Source organism: Apodemus sylvaticus, chromosome 7 (assembly GCF_947179515.1).
Source record: "Apodemus sylvaticus chromosome 7, mApoSyl1.1, whole genome shotgun sequence".
Lineage (NCBI taxonomy): Eukaryota > Metazoa > Chordata > Mammalia > Rodentia > Muridae > Apodemus > Apodemus sylvaticus.
The window spans coordinates 104,228,729-104,256,667 of record NC_067478.1 but is presented as its reverse complement, the minus strand read 5'-3'; the positions used below and the strand labels follow the sequence as shown (position 1 = coordinate 104,256,667).

The 27,939-nt window shown below is 43.0% G+C and overlaps 1 protein-coding gene across 3 annotated transcripts in view; it reads right to left on the bottom strand.

Annotated features, from left to right (window-relative positions):
- Window positions 1-4,554: 4,554 nt before the first annotated feature.
- Ntm (neurotrimin) overlaps window positions 4,555-27,939 on the bottom strand; it is a 419,704-nt gene continuing 396,319 nt past the window's right edge. The window contains exons 4-9 of one of the 3 annotated variants that reach the window (XM_052188773.1): window positions 23,692-23,826; window positions 21,629-21,749; window positions 18,740-18,891; window positions 15,653-15,688; window positions 10,358-10,390; window positions 4,555-6,352 (exon numbers count right to left, since the gene is read on the bottom strand). In XM_052188773.1, the coding sequence (XP_052044733.1) occupies window positions 6,252-6,352; window positions 10,358-10,390; window positions 15,653-15,688; window positions 18,740-18,891; window positions 21,629-21,749; window positions 23,692-23,826 (578 nt within the window). In that variant the 3' untranslated portion in view covers window positions 4,555-6,251. The remainder of the gene's footprint in view (window positions 6,353-10,357; window positions 10,391-15,652; window positions 15,689-18,739; window positions 18,892-21,628; window positions 21,750-23,691; window positions 23,827-27,939) is intronic. The other 2 variants (XM_052188774.1, XM_052188775.1) reach the window with 2 other exon arrangements.

Below are 27,939 nucleotides of genomic sequence, written 5' to 3'. Positions count from 1 at the left end.
AAGGTGACACATCTTTTGAAGAAATAAATAACTGCAGTTTCTTTCAGTGTCTCTGTCTCTCTCTGTGTCTCTGTCTTTTTCCATCTCTCTGTCTCTCTGTTTCTCTCTACCTCTGTCTTTCTGTCTCTGTCTCTCTGTCTCTTTCTCTGACTCTCTCCCTCTCTCTTACATACACACACACACAGACACACACACACACACACACATACACACATAAAGCATGAATATTAAGAATGTTTCTTATCAAGCTGGGCAATGGTGGCACATGCCTTTAATCCCAGAATTTGGGAGACAGAGGCAGGTGGATTTCTGAGTTGGAGGACAGCCTGGTCTACACAGTGAGTTCCAGGACAGCCAGGGCTACACAGAGAAACCTTGTCTCTAAAAAAACAAAAACAAAAACAAAAACAAAAACAAACAAACAAAAAGAAGAAGAAGAATGTTTCTTATCCCAGAGCCTTATCACCTTGGTCAAAGGAATCCTGCAGTCTGTTTGTCTTGTACCATGTACAGGGCAGATTTGTACTAACATCATTTGCTGTTTTAGGAAAAGCTACTGCCTATTATTAGGCAATTCTCCTTTCTGAGTACTGCAGGAACCATCTCCTCACTTGTTAAGGAGCCGGTTCAAATATCTGCAGAATAGCTACTCTGCTTATATGTTTTCCATTCTGAGAAGCCATACTAGGGGTAAAGACAATGCATTTGTTGTAGAATTTGTCCAGACATGCACCCTGAATCTGCATAGTTTTAAAGGGCTGCTTTCCAGAATTTTGTCTGGTGGAAATCTTATAAAAACGCAAAGTCATTTAATATTGCATTTTAAAGCTAGATAGAGCAATCTTCCATAACAACATCTTATATAAAAGATGAGAAAAGAGAACCCAATAAACTAGTGATATATTTGGACTATAGCCTAGCTGTACATATTAGCAACTCAATTTTATATTCAAAATGCATCATCAATACTCAGGAATTCCAAAATTAAAAAGTCACTGGAATAGCATAAGTGCTATGGCTACACTAGGAAATTTTAATAAAATATATGATAGATACATAGATAGATGAATATTCATTTAAAAGATATTAACAACCTCCAAAACATAGAGATGAACTCAGATTCTTTTACCATATGCCAGAAGAAATTATTCGTATCATTTGCTAGCTTGCATGGAAATAAAGTCAGCATTCAAAAACTAAAACCAAACCAGGTCACCTTCATAAAAACTGAAGTATCAGAATGTACCAGACATGAATTACAAGAGTGCATCTTAACTTAAGCTCAGAAACTAGGGGACCTTGCCTACCAGGATTCTATTCACAGGATACAGGACATGAAGGGAAACTCATGGAGCTGTAGGAGATGAATGTAGGACTTGGAGAGTCCTTATTCACAAATCATGAGGACATTAATTTGCATGTATTGCCTTACAAGAGGATGAAGTCAAGTGTTCATGGAAATAATGTTTGAATTAAGAACAGAGAGAAGGAAGATCTAATGCTTTGAGTGGCTTGATTGGGTAGCCAAGGGATAACAGAGGAAAGACTAACCACACAATCAAATACCAGTGAACACGGTCTGGAGTCAAATCAGCTCTGGAATTCAGCTTCAGATTTTAAAATCTGTAAGTTGAAAAGAGATGGTCCTTATTTCCTTTACCAGACACTGCTGTTGCCAGTGGTTTTAAGCTGATTGTCTGTGGCAGGCAAATGACTGGCATGCATAGACAGATGCAGCCAACAGTTCTTACCACCCTGCACTGTGGTTCGCATGAGCAGAGATGGCTGGTTCCCCACAAACCTCCCTTTTCATATACTGTTCTCTTTTCTTCACAAGTAGCTTATTTTTATTTACAATTATAGTATCAGGAAATCATCCATGTTTTACTGAACTCACACTCTACACTTGTTTATCAAACATATCTACATAGTAGGTTCTTGTGACTGACCTGAGTGCTACTGTTGTCCCATCTAACCTCAAAGTCCAGGAAGTAGAAGACAAAGATGGGAGAGGCCAGTGGAATGTACTAACATTCGGGCAGATTTGGGTACTAATTTGTCTGCTCATTTGCCGGCCGCTTGAAGAACAATAACTTGCATTCAGCAGTACCAGGCACAGCACATAATGCGACCACTACTGCACTACTGCTTATGAACACTGCCCAGAACTGACATAATCTCTGGATCTGAGGGAAGACCTAGCATGGGCACTCACCATGCTTAGATATTCGGGCTCACTGGGTAGAGTATGTGTGTAGAAGACTCATTTACAAGAGCTGGAAAGATGTTGACCATCTGTGTGTCTGGATGGGAGCAGCTATTCTGTTGGAGGATGAACATATTATATAGGAATAGTTGGTGAAAATGTTTAGAACTTGTTCCTCTACAGCTGCCCTCTTTGCACCCATAGAGGCTGCTGTAGCATAGTAATTTGCTTTTCTCTGATTACAATTTCCCAATAGGACACCCTAGTGTTGAAGTGGATAGAATGGTTCTTAAGTATGATGGTCATTTTTTTCTCCAAGTCACAAGTGGTCCAGTATACTTGAAGTTATATTCTATTTGGTAGAAGAAAAACTTACCACAGTTCTATTCTGGGTGACTATCTCCACACATTTTAATAAACACTCTACCACGTTCTTGTTTCCAGCAAAAGAAGGCCTAAGGCTTGTCCCTATCAACTCCTGTCAGGTCCTTTCTCCCCTGTGATGAGTTGTAAATTTACGAGAAGGCTTAGTAAGAAGAATGCCATCTACTGTGAATTTCCTAAGCAATTTGGAGTTTATAGGTCTGCTAATCCGAAGAGAAGAAACTTTCACATCTAAGTTATCTCAGGGAGATCTCCTGCCTGGAGAACCCATCAGCCATGGGTAAATGGTCCTCCAAGAACATTCTCTTCCATAACCTGATCACCAAAATACCCACAGGCAAAAGGAACATGGGTTGACAGTGGTAGACTTAAGACTTACTCCTCAGTGACAGTTCACAATGATGGCCTTGGCTGACATTAATGCAGAACATGTGGTCATAGGTTGGCACGAGTCATGATTAGTAACAAGAGTATTGGTAATGACAGCTAGTGCTATTAGGGTAGCCATTCAAAGATATCTAGTAGTTTCATATTTGAAAGAGAAATCTATTCAGAGGCTGGATGCTGTCTTCTCCTGTCTCAGTGAAGCTAGGGGTGTGCATCTTTGCAGCTTTACTGAAACATGCTCTTCAGCAAGATTTCTGGATTCCACTGTGCTTTCTCTCCTTGATTCTGATGAGCTGCAATCTGTAAGCCAAATCTTCCAGTGTGGACAGAGGTGTAGGAGGGATAGAAAAATCTCACTTAGCACTTTCATATTTTGTTCCTCCCATAATTAAAAAAGTATTAACTTTATTTCTTGGAGCACTTTTACACTTAGAGAAAATTGAACACACTGTGTAACAGAAAGCAATGGGACTGTGTCGTTGAGCCCACCCCTAAAGAACTTCTGTATATGAATAAATAGCTCCAGGCTCCCAGAATAAAATCCCTATACTTTCTTGGTTGCAGGAGGCCACTGTTTTGGAAATAACTCCCACTTTCCTTACCTACTGCTGCTGATAAATCTTTCTCTGCTTTTAATTCCTGCCCTGCCTTTTTACCCATACTTTTCATGCTATGAAAATGCAAGGCCCCTTACTTCCTGTGGTTCTGGGTCAGAGGGAGGGGCAAAAATCAATGCAAACCAAGTCTATGAAACTTTGGCAGACTATTCCTCACACTGTTGACATGTCTGCTACCTGGAGTACCTGGCAGTAGAGGGTGTAGTTGGGGGTGTGAAGCCACATCGGGGCAAAGAGACATAAAGTGAGCAACTCCAAGTCAGCGTTGCTAGTGGGAACTGAAAAGCCAATGTTCTTGTTAAATATCCTGACTCCCTTCAGGCCAAGCTAAGCCCTGAAACCACAAGGACAGCGGTAATTCCTGACAGGTCGGCCTGACATCTCATTCCCAACTCACAAGCAATCTTCTGTGTGTTTCATTTCTAGAATCAACCGCAGAATTATTTGAATACTGGTCTATTAAAATCTTACTTTTCTCTTAATTTGTGGATATAAGTGAAATTTGGGTGTCAGTGTTGGTGGCAGACATGGGAGGCAGTGAGTTCTCAGAAGACTAATTGATAAGCTTTGTGGTTATTTAATCACACCGTGATAAATGTTTCCCTGCTTTTCTCCTGCCTTGCCTTTTCACGCCTACCTAACAAGACTTCATGCACTGGAACTGGCAGCAGTCACTTGACCATTTGACCCACAAGGAAACCAAAGAACCTCAGGATAGTGGTAGCTTCCAGGGAGACTTTCTGAAAGTATTGAAGGCAAGATTCACACAAAATTTTGGCTCTCCTTGCATCCACAGGGAGAATGGAAGTAGTTCAAACTCCGCTGACTTATTAGCAGAACACTTGCAGAGGCACAGGCTTCCTGGGTATCTCAGGCACCTTGAAAGGCTCCACCTCCATCCTTCCGCCAGCAAGGCAGGTTCCCCTCCCCCCATTACCAAATAAGGGATCACACCAGGTGAAGAGGGACATGGAACACTTTTTAATGTCAAGTCAGAGACAACCCAATCCCTCCCCATCCCCCAATCCCAGTTTCCCTCATCACATCCAGGACCCCTCCCCGAGGCCTCTCTGGTCCCCAGACTTCGGGGAAGGGAAAAAAAAATGGTTACCTAAAAACTGCATTTTTCTTCTCTTTCATACACACTCACACGAAGGTGGAAAATTAAATAAAGTAAACCAAGAGGATTAAGTTCTCCAGTAGTCACAAAGGCATCAGGGATTCCCACAATGGGCTAAAGCAAGTGATTACTGTTGGTTTAGTTGTTTCAGTTGCTTGCTGTCTGTTAATGCCCCAAGGTGTGATGGAGAAAAGCCAAGCTGGTGGCCTCCTCCTCAGAGAGCCACCCCTGGAAAGATGCTGCGCCTGGTAGTAGTGAATGTTTCTGTTGTCCTTTCCGCTTTGTAGAAATGTCTCTGACATGTAAATAACCCAAGGGGGGAAAAAAAGGAAGGAGCTGATTACACAATTACCGGTAAACTCTATCATCTTTTAGAAGATCAACACACAGCTAACGCCATATACAGCATGCAGTAATGTCTGAGAAGGACCCTGCTGAGAAAGAAAATGGCTAGAACTCTAACAAAAAAAATATATGTATATATATATACTGTATAATATATGTCATCAAAAGAAGCATAGCCAACAAACCATGATAGAGTGCAGACCAACCTTCCGCGTCTAAGTAGCGTATAGATAGCATATAGTATGTCTGCAAGAGATGAGGAGGAATCTGTAACGCTGGTGGAGGTGTTTGTTAAATCACTTGTGTTTCTGGTGGATTTGCCAAATCCTCACCAGGTGGTTAATGCCTGGCAAATGGTCCACCAGTTGTAAACTTAGGTAAGAAGTACACTATTTGCTTTTAATCCTTAATAAACATACTTCCCTTCACCCTTGCATGTGTAGTTTTAGTTTTGTCTCTTATGTTTACCCTAAGTTCTAGACTCATATCAGAAAATATAATTAATAAAATTAATAATGAATCAGAATCCCTTATTATCCATGATGTCCATGTGATAAAATGAAAAACAAAAGCTTAACGGTGTCTTTTGTGACTGTCGCTTGTGGGGTTATGGTGCTGTCAGGCTGTCTTGTTTCGTTCGTTCATTCGTTTGTTCTTTAATTTTTCTTTTCTTTTGTTCTTGTTTTTCCTTCAGATTTCACACTTCATGTCACACGCCACCGTCACGCAGCCCACCAAAGGGCCCTCCGTGGCACATCTAGGCCCCTGTTTCTCCCGCTGTGCTTGTGTCTATGGACCGATGAAATTTGGGATGGCCAACTCCAGAATGTTCCATGGCGGGGCACTTTAGTGGGCAAAGTGGATGAGCCCTTGCCCACCCTGGCAACAGAGAGGTCACACAGTGTAGCTTGTGGGTGGGCCCAAGCTAGTTGTGCCTTCTTCCCACTTGGGAAAAGAAAGAAAACTCAGCGGTACCGAAATATCTGCAAGGCAATTTTCAAATTTCCGTTTTTAAACTTTTTTTTCCCCTTTTACCACAGTACGCTTTGTCCCCCTCCCTCGAATTTCTGTCTCATTGGCTGTGATTCTCGGAATTTCATTTGATTCTGACTTGTTGCTTCGTTTCGCAGTGCTGTTGTATTGAGATGCGGTGGCAGCGGCAGCTCTCCCCAGCAGGGAAGGGGCACTCACATCAAAATTTGAGGAGCAGGTGTAAGACCAGAAGAGGGAGGAGCCAAATGCAGCCTGCCCTCCTTGAAGTCCCATTGTTGACCTCACTGACAGCACCGGGACCTGTGAAGAGAACACACGCGTCATGAGCTACCTGCTGCAGGAAGAGAAAGCTCTCCACCAGTCACTTGGTCTGGTGTTACTTCTGCTGAGGATTTCCTCATACAAACTTCTGGGCTAGTTTGGCTCTTGGGTCTGAGGGCATCCAGGAAAGAGGAAGTGGTGATTATTGAATGGTATATAAGGTCAGAAATCAGAGGCATTAGACACATAATGAACAGAGACGAGGCCTCGGGTTGGAGCTGCTCTGATCGGCTTTGGTACATCGAATTTTTCAGAGCTATTTAGAACTGGTGAGCATATTCAGTCCCTGTCCTCACCTGGACACTGCCAAAACCTCATCACCTGACTAAGGCGCTCAGCGCTGGTGTCACTTCTGGTTAAATCAGACCACGTTCCAGGCTTCTTGGTTGCACATGGGGTTATCCTGTCTAGTCCTAGAATTTTAGGTCTAGCTACTTCTCACACAATTGCATTTCTTGGCCCTTTGAGGTCAGCAGCTGTGTAACTTTACATTAGCCTGGCTCACAAGAGTCGTACAGCTTCTTGGCAATGTTAAGGCATCATGCTGAAAAGCTCCCAAGGAACCCTGTTCTGCTCTGTGCCCGGTAGCGAGGTGATCCAGGCAGCATGACATGGAAAGCATTCGTGCAGACACAGGGAATGAAGACACATGATCATGAAAACCCCGAGGACTTATCTTTCAATTGGTTGTCACTTAGGATTAGTCACCGACTGCTAGCTGTCCACCTAAGGTGGCACGAGGAGCATCCTTCTTATTTCCGCTCCTTGTTTTCTTCGCCTACTTTCCTTCTTTTCACAGAAGAGAGACCATTCCTTGAAACCTTCCCACCCCCTGGAAAAAGGTTACATTGCTATACTTTGGAGAAGTCTGGAATACTCTATTCTTTCCAGTTTGGCCCTTGTCTCTGACTCATCTGTGAGACCGTATATACAGTCTATGAGAGCCTAGTTCTTCTCTTCCCTGGTAAAGTGAGTGGTCCATTCAATCTTTCTACATGTGCCTCGCCCAACACAATTGAAAATATGTCCTGTGAACTTAGCCTGCTGGTAATCTATCAGGGCACAGAGTATAGCACGGGGCTCCTTTTATTTTCTTCTATCTCTTTTGCCATCTGAAGACCCAGAGATTCAGCTTTAAAGTCCATTCCTCATTCAACGTCAGCACACCTTCACTCAGCCACACCCTCTCTGCCCAGCTACCTACCATGGCTAAGAAGAATGCTAGGTCTCTGGGAACTCATGGCTGCTCCTCTTTTCTTTCATTCCCTTTCTCCATACTTAACTGAAGGGCAGAAGCCATAAGCCAAACAGAATCCAGCAGAAGCCCTACCAGGCTGCCACATAAGAAAAGTACATATAAGGGTGAACATCTTGTGTCCAACCTGGAACCTCTGTACAATGGCCTGGTAGCTCTGCTGGGTGCTCTCTGACGTTCTTGTTTAGCTACATTGGTACAGTCCTCAGAGCTCCATTGTGGTTCAATACTATGTTGGGAAATAGGACATCTGTAGGGACAGCTTGTAAGCCAGTACACTATAGAAAACAGAACAATGCCTGTGAATACATCACCTTCCTTCCAAGAACGGTTGTCTCTGTAAAATTCACAGGGCCTTCCTGGCTGTTCTTATTCAGGCCCAAGTGACCATGTCCAGACTACACAGTGCCTCCACCCCATGCAAATACTCTTTCTTTTTCCTGCCCTGGCTGTGTCTTCAGCACCTATGGGAAAACCGAACTTAGCAGGAACAAGGCAGCCAAGGTAAGAGGTCTCCCCACACCTGCTGGAAGGACCAGCTAGCTGTGTGGCTCACCATGCAAGTCACAGAGTTCAGCAGCTACTACTGCCATGGCTTGCCTGGACGGCTCACATTTGTCCCTCACATTAATTTCAGAGTAATGTTTCCACATCTCCAGCTTGCTCCAGCTGAGTCCTACAGACTTAACAAAAACATCTGGCTCCTTGGTAGAACGTTCACCATGGCAATGTATGACCTGCCTGCTATTGCCACTTTAGGGTGTTTTCCTGCCATGTTTTCATAAATATTTCTAATCTGGTGCATATGGGCACATGTACACACACACACACACACACACACACACACACACACACACCACACGTGCACGTGCATGCGCAGGCATACACACATGAACTCACACACACACATAACACACACACACACATTCACATACAGGCTGGCACTCCACCGACATTTTCTTTCATAAGCTCATTCTCTTTCCCTTTGTCTGAAACAAACTTGGTTTAATTCACTCCTATTCATTTTCAACTTGTACTCTGGATCCCAGTGGTATAGCAATACTCCTTGATTCTGTCAGCAACACATCCATTCTGCTATTAAATAATACCCAGAAATGTAATATTCTAATTCTTCTTATTTGTCCAACATGCAGTTTTCCCAAAGTGCTATGAAGAGCTAGAACTCTTTCTTCTTCCTTCTCTGCTTTTGGTTCATTCGTTTGGGACAGGATCTCACTACCTAGCTCAGGCTGAATTTAAAATTTTAATCCTTGTTCCTCAGGATCCCAGCTTCTGTGGTTATAGGTACAGCACATCATACCTGGCTTGCTATGGCTTCCTAATTGCAGGATAAATATCTCCCTGGCTATGGGAGGTATTCAGTACTTACCCAGTAAAGGAGAGAGCCCTGACTGATGCTGATAGGTCCACATTTACTTTGCGCTTCTGTTTTTTCTTTTCTTTTCTTTTTTTAAATCATACTTGTTAAAAAAAATCAAACCTCATGGGAAAGAAACAAAGACAAACTTTCCCCCATGTCTTGTGCTTTATCTCAGTTTTTCTTACAGAATCCCCCTCTCCCCCAAAACCCCCATCTAACTCTGTCCAACAAAGTCACTGAAGACATCAGGATGGATTCATTCTATCTGGAAGCAAAGCCTCCCAGTCTAGGAATTCAGGTCTGCTGGGGATTTGTTAATGTGTCTAAGGATGTTCATGAATCAGCTGGGGACTGCCATTTCCTTTACAATTTCTAGAAAGTTTACTTTTGAGAGTTTAGAGAGCCTTCCTTGGCCCCTTGACATCTGTTTCCAAATGTTGCTTCCCACCTGCTCAGATCATGTATCTGCAGGAGAGGGTAGGGTCAGTGGTTAACCCATTTGGGCACTACAAAAGGTTGCCCTGCCCCACCCAGAGCAAATATTGGGCAAGCGCCTCAGGGAAAGAATGCCATGGGGTGAGGATCTTTGGTCCAGGCAGACATAAGCCACGGTCTGCCGAGAGCAAGGCCTTCGTCCAGTAGATGCTAGGAAAGTGATGTCTTATCCCATCTGTCTAGTGACACGGTCACTCAGATGAGGCATCTGCTCTTCATCCAGCCACGCCTCCATTCCACATTGGATGCCTTTATTGCCACTCTCTCATTAGAGAGAGAGCAGCAGAGGCCTAAAGAGACTAATTACCAGGACAGTTAGGGTCTCAGAGATCTGTGAGGAGTGTCAATTATCCATCGGAAACATCTGGCTGCCATGAAAGCCTCAAATAAGACATATTTTATTCCTGTCCCAGTGACTCACCCAAGAACCTCCCCTTTCCTCCCATGCCCCCTCCCTCTCACCAGCTTCCTTATAGCTCTGAGTTAGAGAAGAGAAAGATGAGCAAAGGCAGCATGCAAGGCGATGGCCTGAGAAGACTGTTGCATTAGAGAGAGCGCCATGAGGAAGACAAGACAAGCCTTGTGCCATGATCCCAGAACCCAGCTTCTCTGACTGTAGCAGATGCTCATTAGTGCCACCATATAGACCAGTTAAAGTCATGCGAGTGGAAGCAATTCATAGGATGTGACATCATTGGGAATGGGATTAATCTAGCTTATAGCAGATCAGGGAGAGGTCCTGCTAGAATGCTTGAGGGTGAGTTTCAAGAAGAAGTTAACTAGGGTAGGTGCAGAAAACTACATACCCCATTCCCACTAAGGCATCAGCTGCCTGAGAAGTAAATATACAAACCTTTCCAAGGGGTCAGGGCTGTAGTTTTCACTTCTAAAAAAAATTAAAAATAAGCCACTGTTAAGGCAGAAAGCAGCTTATAGTGCTTACTGTGCCCTCAAATGGTCTTGGGAACAAGCCAGAATTCCTGGTAGAATCCAGGCTCCTTATATCTGCCTCTAGTTACACTGATCATTGTCCATCACCCACAGTGACCCCCCTCTTATTATTTTTTTTAATCTAGAAGTAAACTGGGGGCAAGGAAGTGTATGGATACCTATTAGTGTTGACCGCAGATAGAAGCAGAACCTGACTACACACTGGATCCTATCAAGAGACACCTATCCTTTGGAATATGAGCTGTTAAGTCAAACTGCTTCATAGAACAAATGCCATTGTTTCAGTGAAATTTTTGGTCTTAAGGATATGGAGAGATGATACAGCAGAATATATATTGCAGCTATTTGAGTATGGGTTCCCATGCTAATTATAAAATGTGGAAGTCTGACTTACATTTAGTTATGTTTTTTAGGAATACTGATAAATCAACTCTTAGATAGCAGAGGACTCTTGACCTTCAATATCTGACATCAAGCTGGCCTTATGGGTCTTACTCTCTGTGCCCTTGAGACAGTGTCATTTGTACCTATGATGCAACTGTGGGACTCTCTGGAATCCCTGGTAAGTACTTTAAAATGAAATGGAGGTTCCTCCATTGACTAGATTGTAAAGAGCCCCGTTTTCCTGACCATAAGCTCTCAGAAGGAAATCTAGGGCTCTTGCAACTTTTCTGTGGTCAGCTGAGAGGTTTATGGCTTGATTTATGATAATCATTCACCCTTTACTTCTCCCTCTGGCCAGGGTCCCATGCCATTTCTCATCTGGACACGGAGCATATGCAACGTCATCAAAGGTTTGGGCACCTTAGGTGTCTCTCTTGAGGGCAGATGTCTTCACATTCAGGAAGACAAAGTCTTTCCCCTGTTTGCAGTAAGATGAATACTTATTGAGCTTCAGTCTCTTAAGTTATTCTTTAAAGGCACCAGGCCTGTGACCCTTCCCCTCCCCCCAACTTAAGTGTATACTCACAACCTTAGAAGCCCTACTGAATACATAAAGACATGAGAGGGGACCTGTATTTTGCCATTGAAGGAAAGTCCCAGGTAAAGCTAATATGGAAACAGAAAGCCAGATGTGGTAATCACATGTCTTGTACACTTAGCATAGACTATCCCTAGCAGTGCTTTGTGGGCCCTTGGAACAGTCCAGAATCTGAAGAGGGGCTGGAGTATGTGCATCTCTGTACCAAGAAGGAAGGTGACCATAAGCAAAGGAAGCCTGGAAATATAGGTGTTTGGGGATAAAGAAACCATACTAACTTTGCTCCCAGACAAGCAGTGCAAGCTTGCGGTATCTTGTAGAGTATTACCCATAGTGTTATGGGTACTGGATCAATGGAGCTACAGGTGGGCATAAGTAGCTTCTATATAGACCTGGAACTATGAGAAAGAGGCATAAAGGGAAGGGACACATTCCTGCTCTAAGAACCACACAGAAAATTCAGAAACAACTAACACATAGTCAATCCCCTGGTCCCATTCTGCTCCCTCAAGCCTGGTTGCCTGGCACAACTTTTTAAAAGAAACTCAGTTGTGTAGCATCTGTAAAGACACAGGGCGAATTGATACATCTTCTGAGCCCATGGGGAACTCATTCTTTTGGGTGTTTTCTATGTCAGAGTGTTTCAGCCAACCTTTGCTTAGCACACCATGGGAAAATGCAGGCATGCTGTTCCCTCTGTGAACTGCAGACTACTTCTGTTCCAGTATCAAGATGTACTGGCTTTGTGACACCATCCTCTCTGTCATGGTGACATTCTATCATTGTGTCTAGCTAGTCCAGAAATGTGAACCTTGTTAGGATCTCTGAAGCCAATGGCAGCCATAAGCTCTAAACTTTGAGTGACATCTTAGGTATCAGCAAAAGAAACAAGCTGAGTACAGTTACAAATGCCTTTAATTGCAGCAGTCAAGAGGCAGAGACAGGAACATCTCTGTGAGTTTAAGGCCAGTCTGTTCTACATAGTGAATTCCAAGACAGCCAGCAAAAAAAAATAAGGAAAGGGAGAAATGGAGAGAGAGAGAGAGGGAGAAAGAGGGGAGAGGGAGAGAAGGAGAAAGAGAGAGGGAGAGGGACAAGGAGAGGGAGAAGATCTGGAGAGATCCAGAAGATACTACGCTTTCCATCATAGTAAGATCTGAATTAAAATGTAGCTGTCCCCTTTGCTAATGATATAATAAAGCACATGCAAAAAAAAAATACCTCAGTGGGGTGATCAAGATCAATCAAGAAGAAAATGGGAGGAAAAGAACAAAATAAGGACAGGATGGATGGAAGAAGAGAAACCATCGTTAAAAAAAAAAAAAAAAGGAAAGAACAAGAATCCCCTAAGTCAGGTAATAATGCAAGTTTCTGCTCAGTCCAGAAGTTATCATTATGTCAGCCAAGCTGGATATAATCACAGCTGGATCTAAGCACTCAGGTACATTTAGGGCTAGTCTCCAAATCTCACAGCAGGGGGAAGGATTGCTGGGTGAATATGTACTTTTTCCTATATACATGCCTAGAAATGCTGATTGCTTGATTGCTTGGTAGGCTGGCCTCGCTAACTATCTTAAATTTTCTGCAGTAAGAACGGATCATCTCCTTCTAATATCCATGAGGAGATAATTGCTTTTGTTGTCCATTCTTTAATACTGGGAGACTCATGGGTTTTAACAAGCCAACATTTCTGAGCCCAGTGCTATCATCAGATCTGATCAGATTGAAGATAGAGGACCAATAGATGAGAAGCGAGCAGCTGTGGAGCCGCTGAGCTTGCAGCATGAGCCCTGCACTCTTACCCATGCAGACGCTCTGTGAGGGATGGTGGCACAGCCCAGAGTCCTTATTTATCACTTTGAGAGGCCTGCACCACCAAATATTAATGCTGGAAGGCTACGTGCAATCTGTTGTGTTTGCAAAATGGAGGCAGAAAAATATGTCAAGGGTGGCAAAAATGCTGAGGGCGAACAAAATTCTCTTATCAAACCTCTTGTCCATTCAGATAGTAGGCATCAAGGCAGCCTCAAACTCCTTTAAAGGCCAACTGTCTCCTGTCAGGGGAAGCCCATACATTCATATATAAGTCTTTCTGTATGTGTTCCTCACCTAATATTAGTATCCCTTGGAAGTATTCCTGGAGATCACAATGATCTCTCTTAGTCTGTTGGAGACTAGCCATTGCAAGGGGAAAATGAACTCAGATAAATGAGTAAACATGTTCAAGTGCAACGTGTGATTCTTCTACAGTACAGTCTACTCCAGCATTTGTAGGGAAGGTGGCATTCCAGATATGTGTAGTCTAAACTTTCTTTCTTTACCTCCAACAAGGAGTTTTCTGAGATGAAGGGATAAGAGGAAATCATAAGGAAGGGAACTTTCTCCCACATTGATTACCAACAAATGGCATCACCGTGGCAACCCAGCCTTGGCCAACAAAGTGGAGTATGGCAGCTTAGTCTCCTGCTCCGAGTCCTGCACCCAGCAGCAAGGACAGGTGATCTGTACAACTGTAGTTTTACCTCTGTTAGTCTCATTATACAGGGCCTTGTGGGGAGATGCTTCTCAACCACTTGAAGGGAACTTCAATTAGGCATTGCTTGTGAGGAGCCACTCCCTGAATATGAGATGCTCTGATTTCTTCTGGCAATGCAATCCTAGTGGCCAGAATTAGCTTAATTGCTTCTGAAAGCACCATGGCAGCATCTGTATTTTCTACCATTGACGTTAGTACATCTCTAATGCTCTTTATTTTAGATCTGCAAGGTGCCTCGCTTGGTTTTTAATAGGCAACAATCACGTCACAGGGTGAGTCTCAATACATCCATGGACTCTCTCCTTGTCCTCCCTAGTCTTTGCTTCATTTTTCTGTTCTGACTCATCAGCAAACTGTTCTGTGTCACAAGGGTGGATAAATGAGGCTCTGCCTGTTCTTACGATAAAACATTTTCCTTCACCTGTCACATACCTCCCTGTAATTTGCTTCTTTTTGTCTTTCCCTTTACCTCTCAGATCTAAGGCTCTCCCTCTGTCAGTGTCCACACAGTTAAGATGCAGATGGATGAACAGGATAAATGCATGGGAAAGGTTGGGATAAGGGAGATCAGAAGTATGTGTTGGCAGTAGGGGAAGCCCTTACATGGAATTTCATAGCTACCTTCTCACTGGGCTATCAGAGGAGCCCAACCTGTCATCAAAGACCAGTACTAGAGCTCAGTATCCAGCATGTATAGTTCAATATCCGACATGACAAAAAAGAGTAAAACAAACAAAACTAGTGTCAGTGATGTGGGGCAACAGATTTGTAACATGTCATGCACACTGGGTAAGTAGAGTGGGAGGAAATGGGAAGGGGCACCACAGAATGTCAAGAGCTACACAAATCACAGATAGGCAAGTGAGGAGAGTGGAAGAGGAGGTCGAGGGACTGGTGAGAAGAAAAGGTAAAGAAAAGAATACATGGGCTGTACCTCATATGGAGGAAGTCCCTGCCTTTTAGTCCGTATCTGGAGATTCAAACTGTGTCAAATGTGCTTCAGGGCATCTTACATATGTGTCTACAGTGGAACACTGAAACAGCTCTGAAGCATAGATTATTCTTCATGGAAGATGGAATAAATAAATCCAATTAAGTTTACATGACTTATCTAAGATCCGGGGCTTCCTAAGGGTCAACTGTGAGCTAAAGTTCTTTGGTGTCCCACCCTTGATCACTACCTGTGACTGTAGACCTTCCTAGGGAAATTTGTGGACCAGGTGATGGGGATATGTTTCTGGGACCATGGGGATCTTTGTGAGCAATTACCTGAGTCTGATGCTGAGGGACATCACCAGAACTCTTCATGTGCAAGTTCAGGATGCCTTTGCCCTGGACTGACACTGTAGCCAGTGTTTGCCTTGTCTTCTCATTGGTTCAAATTTAGATTCCCAAACCTTTATCTGAATACTGGCCTATGGGTTTGGCATTTTAATGATGCTTTGTTTGCTTTTCTAATCTCAGCCTTCCTAGACAGTGTGCAAGGGATGAGCAGAGAAAAAGGCTTCTGTGGCATTTTACCAGCTCCCAAGAACTTCCTTCAGTAGCCTCCCCCTGACACATTCTAGGCAACTTCACTGCTAGAAACATCAGGAAATCAACACCAGCAGGAGGGAGAAGGAGAGGGGTTTGGAGTTGAGGTAAAGGGAGGGAAAACAGAAGGCAAGAGGGATACTAACCTTGCAACAAAGTTGAGCTTGTAGGCTCATTTAGTTCTAAATCAGGTGGGGGACATACAGGAGAAAAAAATGAAAACAAACACATATATTATATACAGTTGCTATATATTTTTCATATATAGTTTGTATACTGTCTTTCACAAGCATTTCTAGAGGAAAGGATAAATAAAGGGAAACACAAACCAAAGGTCATAGGACAAGGGGCAGCAAGACAAACGTGGAAATGCTTTGTGTCCCTTTACATGGATGGGATGGTGAGAGGAAAGGCAGGGGGCCACTCCATGTATTTCCTAGTGCAGACAATACACTCTTGTGCTGACCTTGGAAAGTGACTGTAAGCAAAGGACCAAGTCTCCTTTCCAGGGGAAATATTTCCTCCGAAATTTTCATCCCATTGTCTTACAGATAGACTAAATTCAGGCATTTCTGGCATCATGGTGTTATGATCTAAATTGCATTAGGGCCCCTAGAACCACTGTGATTCAGGAAGATGGAAGCAGCAGTCTCAAAATCTATACTACCAGCTCTATAGTTCCAGAGACCATACACTCAGAGCCTTAAATGGTTGGTAATGGCAAGATCCACTCTGCTCCTATAGGACTTACAGTTACAGAAATACAAACATGATAGGAGTTTCTTACACCAGAGTGCCTCACATTTTGACATGAAAGTATGGAAAGGATACCCTTTTATGGTTTCTGTGCAAGTTGATGACATAGTGGCAAGAGCTTAGCTGGGTTTCTGCAATGGTGCTGGAGAAAGAACTCAATCAAGGATGCTCTGTATTCATAAAAGGAGATGCTACTATTTAATAGTGAGACTCAATTATGAACTTGGGGCCAGAATAATGCCTGGACAAGACCTGGCTGGAGATGTCCAGCTCTTTGGTTCACAAGCTCTGTGGAACAATGAAACCCATGCACCATTTCTGAGATGGGCTGCTCAAGAATAGTCCCTTAAATGAAGCCAACAAATGAAATTGATTTGTGATTTGCTAAATTTGAAAGAGGCTGCATGTTTGCCTCCCCCTTTTAGCGATTTAGTATGTTACAGGTCTGAAGACATCATCCATTAAGGAGCATCCCCACGTGTATCCTCTTCATCTTTGGTAAAGCCAGGGCTCCTCCAGTTATTGGCAAAGGTACTATTACTTTGTAATGGGCATTTAGCAAATCCTAGATTCTAGGAAGCCAACAATGATAACATTATTGCAAATGAGGCAGAGGGTCTGTGCTTTATTATCAATGGAGGGAAGGGAGACAAAACAAAGTGGTAATTGCCACATGGGGATCAGCTGAAAGGAGTGGATTTATGGCTGATGTGTCACTGATTTTCTTGTCACAAATGCAGCTATTATTTTACTCTTAAAACATCTGCTTCTTACCCCTGTTCTCATCCTGATACATCTCAAGATAAGAGGGCTGGGAGGTTAGTGGGGAAAGAGCCACTGGACAAACCATTCTTTTGTCTCCATCTTAGAACAGAGAGGAGATTGAAGGAGGGGAAGATCATTTTCAAAAATGGGGATGGCTGTGGCCAAAAAGCTGGATATGAGGAGATGCTGAGGGAAACAATGTGGATTGTGGATGTACCTTAGATTTTTCAAGGCAAGGGGGATGAGACTGCCCTTTCATAATGTATCCTTTCTGCATACAGACAGATACTGTCTGTAAAACCCTAAATACCTGACAAATTAGAGAACCACTTATGATTATTCCCATGCTCAAGGGTGGCACCACTAACTAATCTTGTATAAGTGAGAATTCTTATGGCTATCCCCATGCACAAAAAGGAACTTAGGATGCATGTGCAAGAGAGTCACATGGCTATCCCTACACATGGAAGGATGCTCATGGCTATCCTTATTGAGACTCTAAGCTTCTCAGTCACTTTACTCATATCTTGTTTCTGCGCTTCCTCTGAGCTATGTGTTCCAGGATCAAACATGGCCTTCCCTGTCCCAGCTCTCTCTGCTAACTCCGGGCTGTGTTTCATATGCTGAGTAGGAGCAGAGATAGTACCACTGAGCATATGCTGTTAGCACCAAGGGCACGTGGCAGGGGTAGAAAGCAGGGCAGAACCCATGAGGCAGAGAGGCTTCTGGGATCTCTCAGAAGAGCAAGAATTAATGTCCACATCTCTCTTTTCCCTTTGTACCACATCCAGGTGTATTTTAAACCCAGGGGATGGGAAGAATTGATTGAAATTTTTGACAGTCATTGAACTTGGTGGGATATGGAGAAATGTGCTCAAAGGGCAAGCAAAAGTTAATCACATGGCCCATCAGAAATACCTGTACCCATTAAGGCCTTAAAGCCATGGACAGTCAGTCCCTCACAGATAGACATTGCTCACACTAGGTGTAGGCATCCAGTGCTTTCCTTGAAGCTTGCTTACTGCTTCTGCCACCAATACAGTGGCTAGGCATGAAATGAGGACAGAAAAATTGCTTTATAAACTTAGTCCCTCAGTAAAGAGTGAAGGAATTGGTGCATGAACAATGAGATGACATCTCTCAAGATGATGGTGAGGATGGGCAAATGTCTTTACCAGCCATCGACACAAATAGAGAACTTGGAAAATCCCATTTTCTCTCTTCTTTATCTGCCCGTCTCTGAAATGAATATTATTAAGGATTCCAAGGGCTGTGATTCAGCTCTTATGAATGTTATTCACTTTTTTCTTATGTGCCAATGGCTGGGAAAGTTTCAGAAAAGGGAACATGTTATTTAGCCCAGTGAGCAAAGGACTGAAGCTGTAAATGCTCCTCTCTGAGATCTTAACTATTTGGTCCAATTATAATCCCTGAGTCAGTTTTGGAGATATCACGAAGGAGGAAGAAAAGTCATTTTTGGCATCTTAAAGCCACCCTTTCCTCCCATTTCAGGACTTCTGTCATTTCAGATAAATGAATATTGCATTTTTCTCTGCCCACTTCTGAGGCCTACATCTTACACGTAACTGTGCTCTCTCTTTCTCTCCCTTCTCCTTAGTCTTTCACACAGGTTACCCTGATCACTTCTTCCCCTCCGTCAGCCCTACTCCACTACACACACTCCTGTTGCCCATCTCAGGGCAGAGTCTCACCAAATAGCATGATGCTGGCATTGGTGTGGCCCAGCTTGTTGGAGGCCACGCACGTGTAGTTCCCGTAGTCGTGTTCAGAGACGTTGAAAAAGGTGAGTTTTGAAAGGAAAGGTCTGTTTTCCACTTTGACTCCCTTCTTCCCTTCCACCAGTCTAGTGAAAGAAGGAACAGAAAAGGGAAGGCAGGGGAAGGGAGAAGAAAAAGAAAACATGGTCAGTTTTTCTCATAGGATGGACTAAATATCTAAGAGTAGTGATATCTCCACCCCCTCATGATATCATCATCATAAAGACACATTCTACTTAACACAACTATTTGTGAAGAGCAATCTGCCAGAGTATCTCAGGGGATTGGTCTGGAACTGTCTTCTCTGGCCATGTTAGCTTCTGAGCAAGTGAGCTGTTGGGCTCACAGGATCTTTTTTGCTTTGTAGTCTAGAGAGATTTCTCTAGGTGTCTTCCTTTCTCAAAAGCTAAGGGCTGTGAACTGGTGTGAGTCTACTATCCTCACTGAGAGGCCTGATGTCTCTGTGAAGTGGAAGGAGGCACCCTGCTATGGGACCAGAGGCCACTGTTCTAGCTCCATGTTGTTCCACACAGGTTAATTTTGTTAGGGAGTGCTGTCCAAGGCTCACAGGCACTGTGAGAAGTTTCTGCAAGCTTTGTGGGTATGGAACCCATGTACTAGCTTAACAGTGTGCTAGGTAAAGTAAGACATCTTTGCAGCAGAACCAAACTGTGAACTGGATTTCGACTTTATAGCAGGAAGAGGTTTACCCAAAGCAGGTGCTCGCTTGACATCTCAGAAATATCTGTACCTAACCACAGTGCAGGGTCGCTAGCAGCATTTCACAGCCCTGGGATGACAATCACCCCTTAGGCACTCAAGGATCACCTTTCCCTGACTGCTACCCACGCTAGGTTTCTTAAAGTTGCTGTAGGCCACTCAGTGGCTACTGTCTCTGTTAGGTGGCCAGGGTTCCTAAGTATAGAACTTTATCTCCTCTCTGTTTGATTGACAGCAGACACAGGGTAAGGAAGCAAGCTTATCTCAGTCAAGAGAAGCCCTCTGCACCCCAAGTCGTCTAGAAAATTGCCTGTCCTGGCCAAAGCTTCTTCTATTTGTGGTGGAATTCTGTGTGTGTCAGTAAAAATGAAATGGACTTCAGTTGTCATTTACTGGGACAGATGTCATGTTTTCCTTGAGATCTGAGGCCACAGTTCCCTTGTAGCCTCAGTGGCACAAACAAGAAAAGCAAGGGCCACATAGTAGAAATGTTCTTGGCATGATCGTTACTGGGAGGACAGAGAAAACTGCTCAATGGGAGACCTTTGGAAATGGATAAAGGAGCAAATGAATAAGTGGACCCAGAAAAATCAAGGGGAAGAAGCAAAAAGAAAGATGTAAAAAGGATCTTAAGGAGGCCACAAAGTTGCCTGAACTAAGGTCTTCTAGCCAGCTTTAGAGCACTGCATCCATTTTTCTTCAGGGTAAATGGTGACAGAGTTGGTGGCCTCTGCTTGGAGTGGCACTTTGCAAAAGGACAGCTCTCCTTTCCTTCGCCTCAATACACATTTCTTTTGTTGTTGTTGTATTTTCTTCTCACATTTTGAAAGCTTACTTTGTTTCTATTTCTCCATATCAAGAATTTGAACAATAGAGTGCTGTAACTTAGCACTGAGATGTCAATTGTGTTCTTAAACAGAGGTGAATTGTAGGACTCTGAGCCTCAGTTTCTCTTTATTACAATAAGAAGGGTGGTGGGGAAAAAGATTTATGTTTTCTTGAATGAAGGAAAACAGCCAGCTCCATTTCTTACTTCAGTGGCTTTGCCTACCTCTTCCTGCCTTCGTTCTAACATACCTCACCAGAGGCTGCTGGGATGTGTCCTAAACTCCCCAGCAGGGTCCCTCACTGGATGGGGATCTTATGATGGAGTGACCTGAGTCTAGATAAAATGAAGCTTATTGGCTGAAGAGCTAGAAGATGTTGGGAGGCCTGAGAGACTGCACAAGGAGACAAAAGCCAGTGAAGTGAGCCCCAGCCCTGAAGTAAGAAGATGCTTCCTTTACAGAGAAGCCTCCCACCGCTCTTTCTTAAACTTTCTTTGTGGCTTTTGATCCCCAGTCTCCTTCTCTCTGCTCAACCATCCACACATCTCCCAGGACTTTCTTGTACCTCTAGTGCCACCACCTCTGCTCTTAATGAAAATATTCTGAACACAGACAGAGCTCACACATTTATATGTTGTTCATCCACCTCCAAATAGCTCTTTGATAGTGGTAATTGTCATGCTGCCTGGCTATATGGAGTTGCTGACCCCTGCACTGACATGCAATTTGATAACTCCTCAAGCTGATCATCTTCAGGGACTCACAACAAATGTCCCAGTGATGGCTGTGACAATGGCAAGGAAGGGAACAACCCTGACTCTTTTCTCCTACCGGGAAAGGACAACCTGCACACAAGGGAGGGTGCACAAAGGTCGTAGACCTGTACACTGTGGCACTGAGAACGTCAGGGAGGGAAGTGGAGACCTGTGACGGGCAGGCAGCTTGAGAGCCCCTCCTAGAGTCAAAGAGAATTTCTTAGGCCTGGGAAAGTGTTAAAAATAGCTCTCTGCAGAATACATTCTTCTCAAGGTTCACAGCGTGGTTGGTGGCTTTTGTTTTCTTATTTTGCTTGGCTAAATTATATTATCTTTCAATCATGCTGTTTGGCGAGTGATGATACAGAAGATGACATGGAAGCCTAGCGGAGCTTTTCTGAATTTAGAAAGTCTTGCTTTCACACCACGCCCCCATACCATGTCAGGAGAAGGATTTCCCAGGAATTCAAATATCAACAATTTGGGAATTTCAAGGGAGGGTGATGCGGAGAGGACAGTACCTTTTGTCATCCTTGAACCACTGGAATTCTGCTGAAGGAACTGCCGAAGCCTCGCACTGCAGAGTCCCCTTCTGCCCCACGGGGACACCTGTGCCCTTAGCTTCTGAGATGTATGGTGGATCTGCAGAAAGAAGATGCCCCATGCAATTTAAGAGTACACTTGAAAATAAAATAAAATAAAATAATAATAATAATAATAATAATAATAATAAAAGCCTGGTCCTTTCCTAGGTTTTTGTTTCTTAATCCCTGTGCCTCTTCTACTGATCTGCATCATCAGACTGCTGTGTGGATTGTTGCAGAGAATGGGAATCGGAAATGGATGCTAATTTAAAGAAAGTCATTGTTTTTCAGCATACATTGCTTCTGGTCTCAGTACTGAGGTTGAGCCATCAGTTCTTTTGCAACAGTGCCTGTTTAAAGCCTTTTAACTTTCATAGGACGATACCCACCCATCAGCCTTACACTCCATGGGGTGTCCGTCAGCACCTTTAATCATCCTCATAGAATTTCCTTTGCATCGGGTTCTTGTCAAAGTGTATGACTTCAAACTATTCAATTCCCACCTACGACTCGCTCAGTTATAACTAATAATATTCATGGAGAGTTGCCTGAAGGATATACAAACCAGTCCTTCCCACGGGCATTCTGAAATGGATCCTGTGCTAAACTAGACCCTCTTGCTTGGTGTGCCTTCATTTGAAGTCCTCACTCAGCTACCTGTGGCATCCCAGCAGTTTGCCCTGGTGGGTATTAAAAAACCAGGCTCACTGAAATTACAGTTCTGTTTGATGCAGGGATATTGTACATGATGTGTGGACTATATTGGAAAGTGTCAATTTGCACAGATCCTGGGGAGAGTTTTCTCTGGGGTCACAGTACTAGGACAAGCAAGGTTTCTCCTAAGAAAATCACTTGCTTTTATCTTGGCAGATGACATACATCTTAGAGCAGATGACCTTTCCTTTGCTTTAGCATTGTAAAGGCAGATTCTGAATATGAACCCTGCAGGCTACTGCTTTATATTTCATATGTCATGGGCTGACTCCCCCTTTTACTAATTTCCATAACATTTTTTCCTTTGCTTCTACTTTTTTAAAAAAAAATATTGAGTCAATAATCATAAATAATTTTAAGGTTCCTTAAAAATAAACTTTAACTAATAATAGGGACACAGAGTAGCACTGTATTACATTTACTACTTAAAGTGTTTCATGATATCTAGGTTCAAAATGGATCACAAATCAAGACACTACACACCAAGTATTAATCTCTGCTGCCCTTCCCCTCCCCCACCCACCCATGTTGAAGGGCAGAAGCTTCTGTGCTGCTGGTCTAGGTCTTAGATTACATTCTGTTGTAAGCAAGAACTTTCCACAAGTCCTAGGGAACCAAGTTAAGGCACATAGCAAGGAACCCAGAAGAAAAGGGCTGAGAAATTGGTAGACAATTCATGTAGGTCTATGTCATGCAGAATTTAGGTTGATAAAAGGAAAACAAAGTGGCCTTCAGTGTTTTTTTTTTTTTCACTTTGCTTCTATTAGTTAAAAATAAAAATTAGAGATTTTCTTCCAATTTGCATTTGTATCTACTTGTATTCAAATTGTAGTCTATGTACTGAAACATCTTCATTATAAAAGGCTGAGATACAAAAAGCAGAGCACACACAGGCAAATCTTTGTTCTAGCTCAGGTCTCTCTGCCTACTGAGAGGATCTGTCTGGAAAGGGTGCCACGCCCTCATGTGATTAAATTACAGGAAAACTTTGGATTTTAAAGTACATTTATATAAAGCATGCATTCAATGCTGTTTATTGGTCTGCTAGTCATGTATGAAAGTTTGGTATCACATAAAGTTACTCTCAACTACTTTTAGAAAGAAGGGTGGTACCGGGGGATGTGAAACAAATCAAAACAACAGATGACTTTAGACTCTCTTGAAAGCAGAGAGCCCGAAGTGACACTGGGTCTTTCCTGTCCCTCTGCGGGCTGGTTCATTGCTGCAGTCTTGGTAGCAGGCCACTCTCACACACTTAAGGAGAGGGGTCTGGCAAGGCCACTCACAGTTCACGGTGACCTTCACTCTTCGGACCACTGGTGCTGCCACGTCGTTGGAGGCGCTGCACTCGTATTCGCCTGACTGTTCCCGAGTGATGCCCTGGATCTCCAGGTACTCATCCTCACTGACAAAGCCAACAGCTGCAGGAGAGAGCGAGAGATTGCAGTGAGTGGGAGGCAAAGGCCCAGGACTCTCACTAGAAAACAAAGTATGAACCGCTAACACCTAAAGAAATGTCACTTTGTCAGCTGAACATTTGAAGAACTCTACAGAATGAGTCTGTCTTTTTCTCTCTTCCTTATATCTTTCCCTGCTTTCATACCCTCTTTTCCTTAGCCTCCCCAGTGTCCCAGCTGCAGTGTTTGTGATCCTACTGAACTCATGTATGGAGAGAATTAACTGGATCTCCATAAGTGATTAATAATTTTGACATTTACACTGCTGGGATTGTGCCAGGTGGTCCAGCTCTGGGACTGGAGCAGGCACCTTAACTCTTTCTGACCTCCAGGCACAATTTAAAGTAGGCATCTGATGCTAAGCTGCATATTGCCAGCCTGGGCATGAGTCAACTAAGGATAACACACACACACACACACACACACACACATACACAATTATACAGGAAAAATGAGCTGTGAGACGAATAAAGCTAAAATACCTTAGAAAAACAGATAGGTAGATACCAATTTTCCAGACATTAATCTCCTGGAACTCTTAGGCATAAAACTCAAATAAGAAACCAACATCAGGACCACACATGCAATGTCCAACCACAAGATGAGCAGAGGGAAAAGAGTAAGAAGTCATGACTACAACTCTTGCCCTATCACTTAAACATTCAAAATTTTATTTCTCTTCTCTAGGGAAAAATCATTAATAATAAGTCCATATCCATACCATATCCCATACATGATGTACAGTCATAAGCATCCAGTTACACAAAGACTAAGTCCCAGCATGATCTCATATACCCTAGGCTGTCCTCAGACTCACTATGTTGCTTAGATATTGCACACCTCATCTTGTTGACAATGATAGGATTACAGGCATGTGCCATGTGTCTGGCTGAGCCCAAGACACTCAGAGAATCTACATGTCCAAGGTATGTCTTGAAGCTGTTCTGTTCCTAGTGTCCCCGACAATAGAAGTAAGGAGGTAAATGCAGTCTACTTCCTGTGATTCTCCTCCCTTCCATGTTTAATGAGGATAATGAGAATGACAGTATCCTAAAGTAGGATGCTATGAAAGGTGAGCAGAAGGGGCACTATGTTCAGTCCTGGGACAAAAAACTGAAAGTGGATTATCATTAGGAATGGAGAAACACTTTTCTAAGTGTAACACACACACAATAGGTCTGCTATCCCAAGAAGTTACTGAAAGTGACAGGGAAAAAGAACACAGGGTACATGAAAACATTTGGAAACTCTCATGTACTACCCACCTGGCAATGCTGTTAATCCTAAATGCTTTAGAGAGACACAGAGGGAGGTGGCATGAAACTGCATTCATGTGGACAGCCCCAGAAATGGGAGAGGTTCTCTTGGATGCAGGCCATAAAAAAATAAAAATCCCTCCACAATGTCACATGTTTTTGTTAATCCGGAACATAAAACCAGTAACTAAGAAATTAGCATAATCCAAAGCATTATGTACATGGAATGTATCCTGTGACTATACATGATAGTGCTGTCTGCATTGGTGTCATGACAACAGTAACAATAGCAACCGTAATAGAGAAATAAACATATCCCACTGTGTTGTAAGGAAGGGCCATCACTGTCCACTCTCCTAAAATTTTTTAGCCAGGATAATTTTGTTCCACCACCCAGCAATGCTGTACTGGCCCAGAGCACTCAGTCACATATATTTAGGCCTTATAGAATCTGTACTGCATGGGTATCAGCATTTTCTTCTATCCCCTTTGAAGGAGAAAAGACATGCCAACTTCTCATAAAAAACACGAAAAACATTAAATCCACAAGATGCAAGGGTACACTGATTGCATAGAAAACAGAGCTCACAGCCCATCCAGCCCTAAAGACCATGATATTGAATCCTCCAAAGACTCAAGAATCAACTGTTAGAAACTTCTGTGCCAATATTGTCATTTCAGGCTAATATACTCTTTAGAACCTTGGTTGAGGAAGAAAAGAGGAAGTGAGAAGGAATTCCAGTAAAGAAATTGTGATTCCTTTTGCATGGCTGTTGTTTATTTACTACCAATTCCTGGCCAACATTTGTCAGATCTTTTCGCGCTAGAACGCTATAATTACTGTGCAAAGCATCTCAGAGACCAGTGTCACACTTAATATTCCCATTAATTTTAAATGGTAGTCCTTGGTACATATGTGTGGCAATTGGTGTCATATTTTAATTAGGCTTGCCCTACACCATCTGAAATTAATAATAGCTCAAATTACCAGTGTAATTTATAAATTAACAGGGCCTCAGCATTAGGAAATAAATTAGCTTTGGACAGCTGTTTCTGGATTGGCCTCCACTGTCACTCTGATGATTGGTGGGACCTTGGGTCTTTTAGGGCCAGGTAGAGACAAGTACCACCTTAGTCCACCAAGACAGAGTAACAAAAAAGAACAAGTTTTCTTTTGGACACTTCATTTCTCCAATTCATGTCTGTGTATTTTTTTTATCTAGATCTATGATCTAGATATGCTTGCTGTGATCACACTGGGATTTGCAGAAGCTGAGTTGTGATGAACTTAATCTGTGGACATTCAGAAAAAAATAACGAATGCTTGGAAGGAGTATATTCATAAGCTGAAATGCAAGCTGGGAAATGGTCATTGGCATCTAGAACTCATCAAGTATTCTGCAAGAACATGGCGGGTAGGAGTGACCGTGAAAATTCATCTGTTCTTGCCAGGCAATGTGTAAGGAAAAGAACCAGATGGTTTAGGATTTCGGCAAGACATATGGTGTCTGTTGATCCAAATATTCAGGTACTCAAGCCATAGGAATACCAAGGAGACTTTATTTTTACCCTCATAGGTGCTCAGACAAAGTGAGAAACTGAGGCACCCATATAATTCCATTGTTTCCCAGTACAGTTTTTGTCTAAAGCAACTGGGAAAAGCAGTTCCTTTGCATTAAAGGGGGTTATAAACTTTACTTTTCACAGCTTTCACTTTCTCTTAGTAGGAATTTTTCTTTATTAGAGGCATAAATGAAAAAAAAATGGGGTGAAAAAATACAGATGCAATGATCTGAAAGCGGGAGCTCCAGAACTGATGTTCCTATTGCTACAAATGAGTAGAACGTGCTCAACTGAAATATGAAGTTTTAGCCTTTTCTTTCTTTTTTTTAAGTTTTCTTATAACAGCATTTACACTCTGGCTGTGAATTGATCAAGGCTTTATCTCTAGCATGAAGAGCTTAGAAAGAATACAAGAGGAAGAAAAAACAAAAACAACTTAACTGAGCACACTCTCTAAATTGCTACAGGCTTCTTAAGAGGGAAAAAGGCAAGGCACTTGATAAAAGCCAACGGAAAGACTCTCTTCATGATCAATAGCTGCTTGTTTATAAGTTGGCTTTCTCTTCTAAAGAAAATGCATCCTTGGGTGGGAATGGCACTCACGATCCTAAAGTACTCCCCTCTTCATGGTACAACCCTTCAGACACCACAAGTGGATCAAACATATGCCTGTGCCTTCCTGTAAAAGCCCCCAGGGAAAGGAACCCATCAGACACCCACTGGAGTTTGTCCTGCATTGGTGTGGAGAAGATGCATATGCAAATGCTGGTGCCCACAAAGTCTAGATGAGGGCATGAGATTCATAGGAGCTGGAGTTTCAGGTGGTGAGAAGCCAGCAAATGTGCTGCTGGGAACTGAAATTGGGTCCTTTGTAACAGCAGTATATGCTCTTAACTGCTGAGCCCATCTCTCCAGCCCTCTACAGCACATTTAGTAAGGAGTTTGTGTCTGTGTGCATCGCACGTGAGAGTGCATGCTAGAGAGAGAGAGAGAGAGAGAGAGAGAGAGAGAGAGAGAGAGAGAGAGAGAGACAGAGAGAGACAGAGAGACAGAGAAACAGAGACAGAGATAGAAACAGAGACAGATTTTCTAGTGTGGGAAAGTGCATGTATGTATTGTGTACAAGTGTGCTGCAGTCAGAAATTGATGGCAGGTGTCTTCCCCAGTCATTCTCCATCTTATGTATTGTGCCTGAGTCTCTCTCCATGTAGCTATGGTTTACAAATTGCAGCCAATCTAGCTAGCCAACTTCAGGGAT